Below are 12,242 nucleotides of genomic sequence, written 5' to 3' on the forward strand. Positions count from 1 at the left end.
ATTGTGAAGTTGGATGTTGGTTAAAATGTGGAAAATGATTAAAAGTTAAAGTCAGGGTCAAAATTAATAAAAATAATTAAGGTCAAACAATGATAATTATTTGTTAAAAAAAGCTTGAATAAATGAAGACATCATATCAAAGTACCAAAAGTAATTATGACTGTGAATGGTCAAAGACTTTATTTATAGATGCGATCCCCACCCCGCTATTCGCGTGAGTAAGGAGGAGTTATTTGATAATTGATGTTTATATTTTTAAAATATATATAATATTTAAATCTAAGACTTTACATGATAGCAATAAATTTATTAATCATTAAGATCGTTTGATTCATATATCGTTTAGAAATTTTAAAAAAATATTTATAAAAAAGTTTCAAAAAATAAAATATATAATATTATCAAAATATTTTAAAAGTAATAAAAATAAAATAAAAATTATTTGTTTAATTTTGGTTTTCTACTTTTGCTTGGCCGATGGTGACACCCGCCTCAATGTTGGTTGTTGACCGTCAGAGCTTTTTATTTGTCGTTTTTATATTGTATAGTTATTTTTTATTTTTAATAACTCTGCCTTTGTGGCATTTTTCTTTTCTCTATGACATGTTTTCTTCTGTCTTGTGACATGTTTTCAGTCGTTTGACTGATCTTTTTATTTTTTTTAATCTTTTTTTAGGGTAGGATTAGATGACTCCTCGACTGATCAAGATGACGCTTTTTTATTATCTTGATGATATTCCCTACTTTGGGCCCTCATATTGGGGGGATACGTGGTTGTGTTCGTGGATAGTTTCTCACGTCACTCGAATCTGATATGCGATTTTGCCGTCAGCTTTTTGGTAGTTTGCATCCCTTTTTATGATTTGTTTGTTAATGCAGTTAAATTTATTCATATCTATCTTTTTTGAGTATTTTGATTGGATTTTAAACATTTTATTTATTTGATCCTTGATCTCAAGTGACTAGTATCTCGTTTAATGGTTATACGAAAATACCCTAATAATGTGTTTAGTTTACAATTATAGTTGTAAACATTCATTGTATTTTTTATGTTTTTCTTTTTAATAAAAAAAATTGGTTTTATTCAAAAAAAAAATTAAATAACATATGTCAACAATCTTACTTTCCACCTTTATAATTGAGGCTCCTAATTTTTTAATATCATATTTTACATTTATAATTGAAGCTCCTAACTTTTTCAATCTCATTTTTTACTTATATAATTTAGGCCCCTAATTTTTTCAAGCTAACCTTTTACATTTAAAATTGAGTCCCCTAATTTTTTTAATCTTACTTTTTACCTTTATAATTAAGGTCCTTAATTTTTTCAATCATACTTTTTACTTTTTTATAGTTTAAGCCCCTAATTTAATCATTTTTCTAAGATTTATTAATGTAATATTAAATTAATATTTCTTTGTCCAAGATCGCTCTGAATGTTTGAATTTACAACTTTTTATTAAGAGCGTAATATACTTCATCAATATATTCAACAGTCATTGATAAATAATTATCACCATAGCCTTTTTTTTTTGGTTTGAACACTTTACAATAGTATGATATTAAATTGCTCTTCGTTCTATAATACAAGGAGTTTTCGAGGAATTATTCCAACAATTTACTTATCCCAACTACTATTCCGTTAACCGCGTTTTTTGTATAGCTTGACTTTGGGTCAGCTTTGGACAAAATGCATATAAGTTTCAACTAACATCACCGCTCTGCTCACCAATACGAAAATGCCACGTCATTAATTCCCAGGATTGGAAATTCCCTAAAAGTACAAAACAAAACAATGTTTACTCGCATCACGTTACCTATTATTTTAATAAAAAGTTTTGAATATTTTTATTTTAATAAATTTTACACGTTGAATTACTGATCCTAATTTTTTTTTACTTAAACTGCAATGAATGAATTTGAAAGCTCATCACAAATGATTTATTGAACGAAGAAATTTGTGATTAAATGATCAAATTTTTATTATTAATAGAACTTTTCAATATTGCGATTATTTAGTACGATTTGTTCAACTTTGGTACATCGCCTTTGACGGTCCTTTTGTCCTGCTTAAGGGACAATCTTCTATTTGATACACTTGGTTGAGTTATGTAAGAGAGATTTTTGCATGCAATTTGATACGCTTGGTTAAAAAAGGTGGCGAGTGAGAAAGAGAGAGGCGTCGATAATGGCAGAGGAGGAGCCGATAACGATGAGAGGAGACGGGGCGTGTTCGTCTTTTTCGTTGCTGTCAGAGGCTAGAAGGGAAAGGGAGATGTTAGCTATGGTTTCGGCTCTGACTCATGTCGTAGCCGGCGATGTCAGTGGTAAGGAGCTGCCGGAAGATAATGAAAACCAGGGTGGGTTTGGTTCAAGTGACAATTCTACTTCTTCTTGGAGTTTTGGTGGGAAAAAGAGAGGAAGGAAAGAAAAAGAAAGTGGAGGTGGCGGTGACGGTGATGGTGATGGTGGAGGAGGGATGACAGTAAACTCTACCGGTGTACGAGGTAAGCAACTCATGATATGAACGAGGGTACATATGAATGTCTTAGTCATGAAATTTTATTAGCATGAAGTGATTATAAGATACTATTTATTTATTTTTTAAAAAGTTATATATACCATGCAAATGAATTATACCAATGAAATTATTCAATAGATTCAAATGATAATATAATTGACGCAATTTGTTACAACGAGTGTACCACGTAAATGCAGGAATAGATGCACAAACCACAGCACAACTCCTTCCGGCATACGAATACAAAAGCATGGTTAAGTACAAAGAAGAGGGGAGAAGTAGGTATAGGGGAGTGAGAAAGAGGCCATGGGGCAAATGGGCAGCCGAAATAAGGGACCCTTATAAGGCGGCTAGGGTTTGGTTAGGCACCTTCGACACCGCCGAGGCGGCCGCCATGGCCTACGATGAAGCAGCCCTTCGTTTCAGAGGCAACAAAGCCAAGCTCAACTTCCCTGAAAACGTCAAACTCAGATCACCTCCTTCCGAACTAACGACGACCCAGTTTTCCGTTTCCGATTCTCCCGACACCCTTTTGTCCATTCCAACGGCCGTGGAGCCAATCGTTCACTCTCAATCAGATAGCCTGGTCCTAAACCCTCCAGTTCCATGGGGATATCTTGATTATTCTCGTCCCGGCAGTGGTTACCTTGGAAGACAAATAGTTTCAACTTCAGTAGGTTACAATGCACAATCTTCTTCGTCTTCGTATCCTCCTGTTTTACCGATTCAAGGTGGTGGTTTTGGATATGTTTCGATGCAATCTTCGTCGTCGTATTCTAGGCATCCTACAACCAATTCTAAATAGTGTTTCTAATTTTTAAGATTGTTGTTGGGACATTTTCTAGGACACATCTTATGTTGTACTTTCTTTCTCGGGGCCGTGGCTTATTATGGAGTCTTCTTTTTTTTTTATCCGGTCTCTTCTAACACTGACGGCTAAACTCTCGAGATAATGTTCTCGAATAAATTAATTCACGAGATAATGCACTCCTCAGATTAATTGCTCAAATAGGGTGAAATCTATAGTGTTGGTCGTAGGTCGCCATGCCATCCGGGCGACCTACTAGGTCGCCATGTCTTCCCGGCGAGCTATGAGAGAAATTGCATGTGTCATGCACGTTCTAACACGTTGGGCATCCGAAGGCATCCGACCGAGGGCATCCGACCGATGCCATTCGAGCGAGTTATGCGAGGGCATCCGAGGGCAAGAGGAATCACGCGAGAAGCAGGAGGAGTGCATGGCGACCTACAAGGTCGCTAGGAGTGCATTGCGACCTACAAGGTCGCCAGGAGTGCATGGCGACCTACAAGGTCGCCAGGAGTGCATGGCGACCTATGCTGGGAAGCTGCCACGCCGTAGGTCGCCCGGAAGGCATGGCGACCTACGGCCAACACTGTGCAATTTACCCTATTTGAGCAATTAATCTTGGGAGTACGTTATATCGTTAAATAAAATTTTCGAGAACATTATCTCGAAAATTTTACCAACACTGACAGTTTGATAGACTTCATATTTTAATTAATCTGAAAAATAAACTTTTGACTTATTTTATAGTCAAATGAAATAATGTTGCACTCGATTTATCATATGTGGTAGGGACAATTATACTAGTATTATTAGTGGCGGAGCTATATGCTTTCTAGGGTATAAACGTGCCTATTATGGAATTTAAAATTAATTATTAAGTATTTAATTTATATATATATATATGTCCACCTTAAAATTAATTTGTGCACACCCTAAAAATTTTTTCCCACTCTAGATTTATTTATGCCCAAAAGATAACTAAAAATGTCTATTATAAACATTATTTTTGTTTGGATTTTGAAATTCATTCATCAAGACCCAATTAAAATAAAACAATATATATATATATATATATATATATATATATATAGTTAAAACTCAAATCCAATATGAAACCCAAATTTAATATACAATCAAGATCTGATACCCTTAACCCCAATAATAACTAGTAATCAGTCAACCCAACCCCTAATCCCCTCCAAATTCTCTTTTCACCTAATACTGAAAAATGACAAAATCATTACTTATTCCTAGATTCCAACGGGTTAATATAGAAAAACTCCAATAACTTGATAAGACTATAATCTGTAAAAAAAATTGTAATAAAACCTAAATATCTTCAAAAAAAAACAGTCTACATACCTGTAAAAAATAGAGAATAATTAACAGAAGAAACTAAAAATAAATAAAGGAAATGTCAATCCTTTGTTGAGATTTTCCAGTGACGGCAAATATCTCCGACCGTAAATTCGTACGGCGAGCAACTTCACGATGACAAGTGCAAAGATTCTCTGAGACCACATGGATCAAACGACGTCGAGCAACTTTCCAAAACTCAAAAAATTACATTTGAATTAATTAATATATATCAAACATAAATTTATAAATATCAAACATAATATCAAAATAATATATATATATATATATATATATATAAAATCAAATAATTTTTTATGCATACTAAATCAAAGCATTAAAATTTACAAATACTAAATCAACATATAATCAAATCACTATATCAAATATATATTTCATAACATTAATTAATAAATACATTTCAAAAATCAAATTAACATATTTGAATCAATCAAAGGATTTGTAATACCCAAAAAATTGATTAGTGATTGAAGTGTAAATTTTGAGAGTTTAGGGACCAAAGTATAAAGTTGTAAAAGTATAGGGATTAACAATGTAAATTTTCAAAAGTTATGTTTTGGATTTGTAAATTAGTATTTCAGGCCAAATAATTATTTTAGTGGGTTTTAGATTTTTGATCCGGAATTTGCATAAAAGTCTATTAAAGGATAAAATTTGATATATTATTCGGATAACCAGCTTGAATCGGAAGTTTATAAAAATTTGCAGTAAGGTAGTTTTGCACAAAATATATTATCGGGTTATCATTTTTTGGGATTTTTGCACAATGTATGTTTTTTTTTTTCAATTTTTTCGGATTCAGGATTTGGTGAAATACCAAAACTCTAAACCCCTATTTATAGGCTCACCCCTTACGACTATAAACGATTAGTTTTTTAAAACGCCAAGCTTAACTCGTCACCTCGAGGTGATGAGTTCCACTGATCGTCACTACGCTGCCCGTTGAACAACGACTAACTAACGGCGATTTTCCTTAATTCGAAGAAACTCGTCATGTAGACGTGACAAATTTCGTCAGATCTTTTTTTTTTAATTTTTTAAATTTTAAATTTTATTTAAAATAATTATTTTTTTAATTTAAAATAATTATTTTTTAATGGACTCGAGGTGACGAGTCACTATAAACTCAATTAAATAATGGCCCATGTGGAGTCACTACATGGGGACCATTAAAAAATAATATCCAATTAAATTCTTTACCTCAAGGTGTTGAATTCCAAACGGACTATAACAAATGTCGTAATTTGCTAAATAAAACTTGGGTATGCCCAATACCCTAATTTTTTTACCCGCATGGGATATTTAGCCAAAAAAACACCGCAATCTATATTATTAAAAGCCCATGAAACCTTTAATTTCAAATATGTTTTGGTCGGACGGACACACCTTTGTTAGGCTTTGTTTGGAAATGTTTTCCAGACGAGTTTTTGTAATACAAAAGTGAAATTTTTAGCTTCTTGATTTGAATCAACAATTACTTTTCAAACGCGAATTTTTAGCCATTTAACTTGGCCGATGATGATCGATACATATGGGAATTCAACTACTTTTAGAGCTGCGACAGAGTATCGATATTGACATCAAGAACACTACGATATTTAACGCCATGGTTGAATTTTGGTAGAATTTTATTAATTCCTTGGCTTAGCTTAGTAGTTAGATCTTATGCTCTTACTCGAGAGGCTATGGGTTCAAGCTTTCTCAAAGTCAAAAAGTTTAGTTTTCATTTAAATTTTAAGATTTGAAAAAGTACTTTTGAGAAGATAAAATATCCATTTCATACATCTGCTGAAATATTCAGCTTTTCCAATTGGGTTAAAAAACTCCGTTCTAAACGCATTTTGATAACAAACGATACATTCCCGGTTATGAGAAATATAAAGCTTCAAAGATGAGAGAAAAGAAGACATGAAAGGTGGTAGAAATAAGTCAAAGAAACTGGAAAATTTTACATACATATGTTGTAATACTTGAAATGGAAGAACTATCTATTTGACTGTCTTTCTAAGTGTAATTTCACATTTCTGCATTAAATGATTTACCGCAACCGCATGTCTGGGTAGCATTCGGGTTCTTGAAAGAGAAACCTCCACCGATAAGTGCATCACTGTAGTCTAACTGCATTCCGAATAGGAAGAGGAGGCTTTTTGGATCACACACTGCAAAAAAACAAGCAGAGAAAGGATAAGCAACCATTTAGCTTACAAGTCAATCAAGCCGATATCCAACTAATACATAAACAGCCAAAGGCTAAATGAAACAAGCAAAGCTTCATTCAGTTACAATATCCTTCCAATTAAATGGTCATTCTAAAACCATGATAAGAAAGGAGCCTAATTTGCACTCGCACGTTTTCTGGGGATAGCCTAAATTATAGGTACCGACACTAGAGTGAGAAAATAACATCGGTATGTGCCAGTGGTACAAATAGCATTCCGATTTCTACAAGGCATTGTCATGTTAAAAGTGTTGATCATCATTCTCGTTTCCCCAGACAGAAATAAACTGAGAAAGGGACCAAATTATCCGAGAAACAAGCATTTTTCATATTATCTTATGGGGGAAACGACGAAATATAATCCTGTCATTTTATGCAAAGGTTCGACTTTCCTCCAAACAAAATTCATAATAAGTTGACATCATATGGGTTCTTTACTTCTTGAACTTTAGCAGTTGAAAATAATTGGGAAGAAAACCTCTTATTCACGTGGTAGCAATCTACAAACAATAATGCCAATTAAATATCTAAATGATACCATTCTCAACCTCTGAAAACAGAAGTTATAAAGTTTATATTTTCAATAAATAGTTCTTTCAATTATTGTAGGAACTCCAGAAATGCACCTAGAACCACGGCAAAATGCTCAAGTTGGGACCAAATCTTTTAACAACTAAGACTAAACCTTGGATTTTAGTCCATTAAGGGCTCAACATTTTCAAATTTTTACAGATAAAGACTTCAATTTGATAAAAGCCAGTATATTTGGCATCAAATAATTAAAAAAACACATACATAGATCTTTGTTTTACTTTTACCCCTCCAACTTGTTTTCATAATTAGTAGTGTTTACAGCTATTTGCTGAATATTCCCAGCATATTACTCTATTCATTGCTTAACAATAATTTTTATAAAAAATTCAGCTATGGTAAAGTTTTCCTAGTCTTTTGGGGTTATTCACGTTACAGTTCTTCCATCGTTAAAATTCCCAAACTTTCGGACTTGGAATCTTAATTCAATCAAATTCGGAGTAATTTCCCTCGAAGAATCTATCGAACACACTATAATTTGCCATGATTTGCTTATGTTATCGTTCTGCTTCATCCAATTTAGACTTCTGAATTAATCAAAACATTAATTCGAGCCTTTTCTTCTTCTTCTAATCGCATTAGAAAGCAGTAAAGAACATTGTATATAACGAAACAAGAGATACAAATGATCAAAACTCACCGATTGTAAATCCTTCATATTGAATGACGGAATCATCAGGTCTAGCATTACTTCTCTTCTCGAAATCCATCGTATACGACATGCCCGAACACCCGCCTTGCTTAACCCCAATTCTCAAACACAAATCCTCACCACGCTCCGCTCTCATCTTATTCAAGTGCTTCAAAGCGTCATCCGTCAACGTAATAGCCGGCGCCAGACTCTCCTCCGTGGACGCCGCCGGAACCGCGGTTGCTCGGATCGAAAGCGGTTTCCCGCCGCGGAGACCGGATCGTGAAAACCGTAAAGAAATGGGATTTCGGGGTAAAGAAAACGAATGATTCGAGTTGTTCGAGAAGCGAAGAAGAGATGGGCAGTTCGTTGAAATCGAAGCAATAGCCATTTTCCGATGAAGCGAGAACTCAAACGAGGGAAAAAGATTTACAGGTGGGGTTTCTTTAGCAGTTGAAGTTACTGCATCTGGTACGCAATTAGGTTGAGATTTTTTTTTTTGGAAATATTGGAAGATCAAGGCCGTTGGAAAATGTTGGTTAGGTCAATTTAGAAATGGATCAACGGTGGAAATAAATTTGTTTTTATCCCTTCAAAATTATATTTTAAATAACAAAATAATTGAGGCCTGCAATTTTTGCTGCTTTTTTTTTATTTATTGTTTCATGGCATGAGATTCTTTAGATCCATTAAAAATGAAAATTAAGATTTATAATTATATCAGTTTTAAATTATATATATATATATATTATATAAAATTTAGTTACTTTTAATAATTAATAATTATTTTTTTTATAATTTGAAAAAGGGCAAATAAGTACGTCCAAATCAGTATCTTGAAATGGACTTCTCGCAATTTGCCTCAATATTTTTCTCCTCTCTCGTTGGTAAGATTCACTCAATAAGCTAAGCGGGGTAAAAGTAGACCATTAGGTCAATTCGAATTTTATTTTGGGATTTACGGTAAATGTTATAGTATGGGAAAAATTTGTCACGTATACATGACGATTTTGTTTAAATAATATTTTTTATTTAAACTCGTCACGTTAATGTAACGATTTCTAATAAAATATCGTGATAAATTTTAATAAAAAAATATATATTTTATTAAAATTCTTCATATCAACATGATAAATTCTAAGTCACTATAATAAATACCGTTATCTTGAACTAATTTTGGAAATGACCTAATGAGCTAATTTTTTAACCTGCCTGACCTGTTGGGTTAATTTTACCCTCTCTCGTTAGTATAGTCCATGGCCCGAGCTATGTGATGGGATTGGGCAGCCCAAATGAATTTGAAAAAATGAAACCGTGGGGATAGTTTTTTAGGGTTAATTACTCGGATGATTCTTTATGTTTTTGATACATCCAATTTCAATCACCGATTAAAAAACTGATTTTGATCCCTTAAGTTATCGTTTCGTTTGATTTTAGTACCTCGACCATTAACTCTCGTTGAACCATTAAAATAAGTCTGAAATGATAATTAAAAATTAAAACAAAAGTCACGTTTTCTTCTTCTACCAACATTTATGATTGCATGTGCAACTTATCCATGTTATCACCTACTACGAATGTTTGAGTTGCAAACCAAGGTTGTTGACGAATTGAATGTATCAAAGTCAATATTTATATTAATTGAAAGGGTGGACTTTACCAACGTAATTGATATAGGTTTCTAGGTGTTGGAAAGCTTGCAATTATTCCGACCACAATTCAATCAAGACTACCTTTCTTCCTGCCGGCAAAAAATGAAAGCAAGTTACGGATTCCATTCTTCAACGGTTGACCAAGCAAGTCCTAAACTTTTTGTCCTAAATTATTAAACGGAATAATTTTACCCAAAGTGGAAGCCCAGTATTGGAGACGTGGCCTTTAATCTCTTTAAACATAAAGACGTTGGTAAAAATAAGAAAACGGGATAATGCCGTGGGTGATAGAAAAGAATGTTGTTATTTCTGAAAGTCTCGAGTTTAAGTAGTTATATTTATACGGTGTGTATATATATTCTTAATTGGTTAAAACGTTTACAAACTGTTGACGAAAACGGGTAAAGAAAACAAAAGAACACGAGAATTTTACGAGGTTCGGCAATGTGCTTACGTCCTCGGTGCCTAGGCGGCGCTAGAAGTTTTTATTTAATGATATTTTAGGTCTAGGTTACATCTCTATTTATAATAGAAAACCCTGGTACATAATTACAAAATTAACCCTGTACCTCTTTACTGGTATATTTATGAGTCATACCTAACAAATCTCCACCTTGGCGAATATCGTGCCTCTTGGAAAATTCAATGTGGGTTGGGTTACCTTGATTCTTTAACAACTCGAAACATTCAACAAGTCCAAGCAATGCTTGAACTTGTCTGTCGTAACTGGCTTAGTGAACATATCAGCGGCATTTTCATCAGTATGTACCTTCTGAAACAAAACCTCTCCAGATGCAACCAACTCTCTGATCTTGTGGAACCTTACATCAATATGTTTAGTTCTAGCACGATACACCTGATTCTTAGCCAAGTGAATAGCACTTTGATTATCACAAAGCAACTGAACTCCACCTTGTTGAACACCCAACTCCTTCACTAAACCAGTAAGCCATAAAGCTTCTTTTGCAGCTTCAGCCGCTGCCATGTACTCAGCTTCAGTTGTAGATAGAGCCACAATAGATTGAACAGTAGACTTCCAACAAATAGGCCCTCCACCAAGAGTAAAGACATACCCTGTCGTAGATCTTCTATTATCCAAGTCACCTGCATAGTCTGAATCCACATATCCTACAACCAAAGGATTATCCCGCTGACTCCCAAAAACAATTCCATGTCCCACAGTACCCTTTAAGTACCGAAAGATCCACTTGACTGCTTCCCAATGTTGCTTACCAGGTTTAGACATGTACTTACAAACTTGACTATCAGCATGAGCTAAATCAGGACGAGTACATACCATCGCATACATCAAGCAGCCAACAGCATTAGAATACGGAACCTTTGCCATATCTTCAGCTTCCTTATCTGTCTTGGGGCACTGTTCTGATGAGAGCTTAAAATGATTCGCCAATGGAGTGCTAACTGGTTTCGCGCTGCTCATCGCAAACCTTTCTAGCATTTTCTCAACATAACCCCGTTGAGATAGCCGCAGTTTCCTTGAGTCTCTGTCCCTGCAAATTTCCATTCCAAGAATTTTCTTTGCAGCACCTAAATCTTTCATATCAAATTCCTGACTCAATAAAGTTTTCAAACCAATAACATCATCCATGTTCTTCGCAGCAATCAACATATCATCAACATACAGTAATAGAAAAATAAAAGAACCATCATCAAGGCTCTTAACATAGACACAACAATCATACTCACATCGGTTGTAGCCAATATTGATCATATAGGAGTCAAACCGTTTATACCACTGTCTCGGAGACTGTTTCAACCCGTACAAAGATTTCTTCAATCTGCAAACTAAATGCTCGTTTCCAGGTTGAGTGAAACCTTCAGGTTGCCGCATGTAGATCTGCTCCTCTAAATCACCATGCAAAAAAGCAGTTTTAACATCCATCTGCTCTAAATGCAAATCCCAACTAGCCACCAATGCAAGTACTGCTCGGATTGAAGTGTGCCTGACCACAGGAGAAAAGATTTCATCATAATCAACTCCTTTCTGCTGTGAAAAACCCTTCGCTACCAAACGAGCCTTGAACTTCTCCCCCTCTTTTTCTGTTACTACTGGTTTCTTCTTATACACCCATTTGCAACCAATCGGCTTCTTACCCTCAGGAAGGGGAACTATCTCCCATGTGCAATTGTGATTCAAAGACTCCATCTCCTCAACCATGGCTGCCATCCACTTGTCGTTTTCCTGACTAGTAACGGCATCATGAAAAGTAACCGGATCATTACTGCTAACAATAAGTGCAAAAGATACAAATTCTTCAAAACCCAATCTGTTCGGAGGCTTTATATTCGTCCGTCTCACCCTGTCTCTGGCGAGACTATAATCCTGCAAATCATCCGTAGTGGAACCACCAGAAGTCGGTTGAGAAGTTTCTGGTTTCTCAACTGGAAACTGCTCGAAATCCACCACTGTCGTGTCTTGCTTC

The 12,242-nt window shown here is 34.7% G+C and overlaps 2 protein-coding genes across 2 annotated transcripts; one reads left to right on the forward strand and one right to left on the reverse strand.

The window, feature by feature from the left end:
• The first annotated feature begins 2,181 nt into the window (after window positions 1–2,181).
• On the forward strand, window positions 2,182–3,326 carry LOC120169806 (ethylene-responsive transcription factor ABR1-like). The gene is made up of 2 exons (XM_039177913.1): window positions 2,182–2,507; window positions 2,719–3,326. Exons 1-2 carry the CDS (start codon window positions 2,189–2,191, stop codon window positions 3,324–3,326), a joined length of 927 nt encoding a protein of 308 aa, XP_039033844.1. The 5' UTR covers window positions 2,182–2,188.
• A 3,296-nt stretch (window positions 3,327–6,622) lies between these two features.
• Window positions 6,623–8,642, reverse strand: LOC120169584 (iron-sulfur assembly protein IscA, chloroplastic-like). The gene is made up of 2 exons (XM_039177701.1): window positions 8,156–8,642; window positions 6,623–6,865 (listed from the first exon to the last, which is right to left on the reverse strand). Exons 1-2 carry the CDS (start codon window positions 8,535–8,537, stop codon window positions 6,723–6,725), a joined length of 525 nt encoding a protein of 174 aa, XP_039033632.1. The 5' UTR covers window positions 8,538–8,642; the 3' UTR covers window positions 6,623–6,722.
• Window positions 8,643–12,242: the final 3,600 nt, after the last annotated feature.

This window comes from Hibiscus syriacus, unplaced genomic scaffold (assembly GCF_006381635.1).
Source record: "Hibiscus syriacus cultivar Baekdansim isolate YM2019G1 unplaced genomic scaffold, ASM638163v2 tig00111769_pilon, whole genome shotgun sequence".
In the NCBI taxonomy this organism is placed as follows: Eukaryota; Viridiplantae; Streptophyta; class Magnoliopsida; order Malvales; family Malvaceae; genus Hibiscus; species Hibiscus syriacus.

Bases quoted from the DNA above. Each gene is read 5' to 3' on its own strand.
- LOC120169806 (XM_039177913.1), top strand. From the start codon at position 2,189: ATGGCAGAGGAGGAGCCGATAACGATGAGAGGAGACGGGGCGTGTTCG. The intron at 2,508-2,718 runs GTAAGCAACTCA...ACGTAAATGCAG, and splicing joins AAACTCTACCGGTGTACGAG to GAATAGATGCACAAACCACA.
- LOC120169584 (XM_039177701.1), bottom strand. From the start codon at position 8,537: ATGGCTATTGCTTCGATTTCAACGAACTGCCCATCTCTTCTTCGCTTC. The intron at 6,866-8,155 runs GTGAGTTTTGAT...GTTTTTTTGCAG, and splicing joins ATATGAAGGATTTACAATCG to TGTGTGATCCAAAAAGCCTC.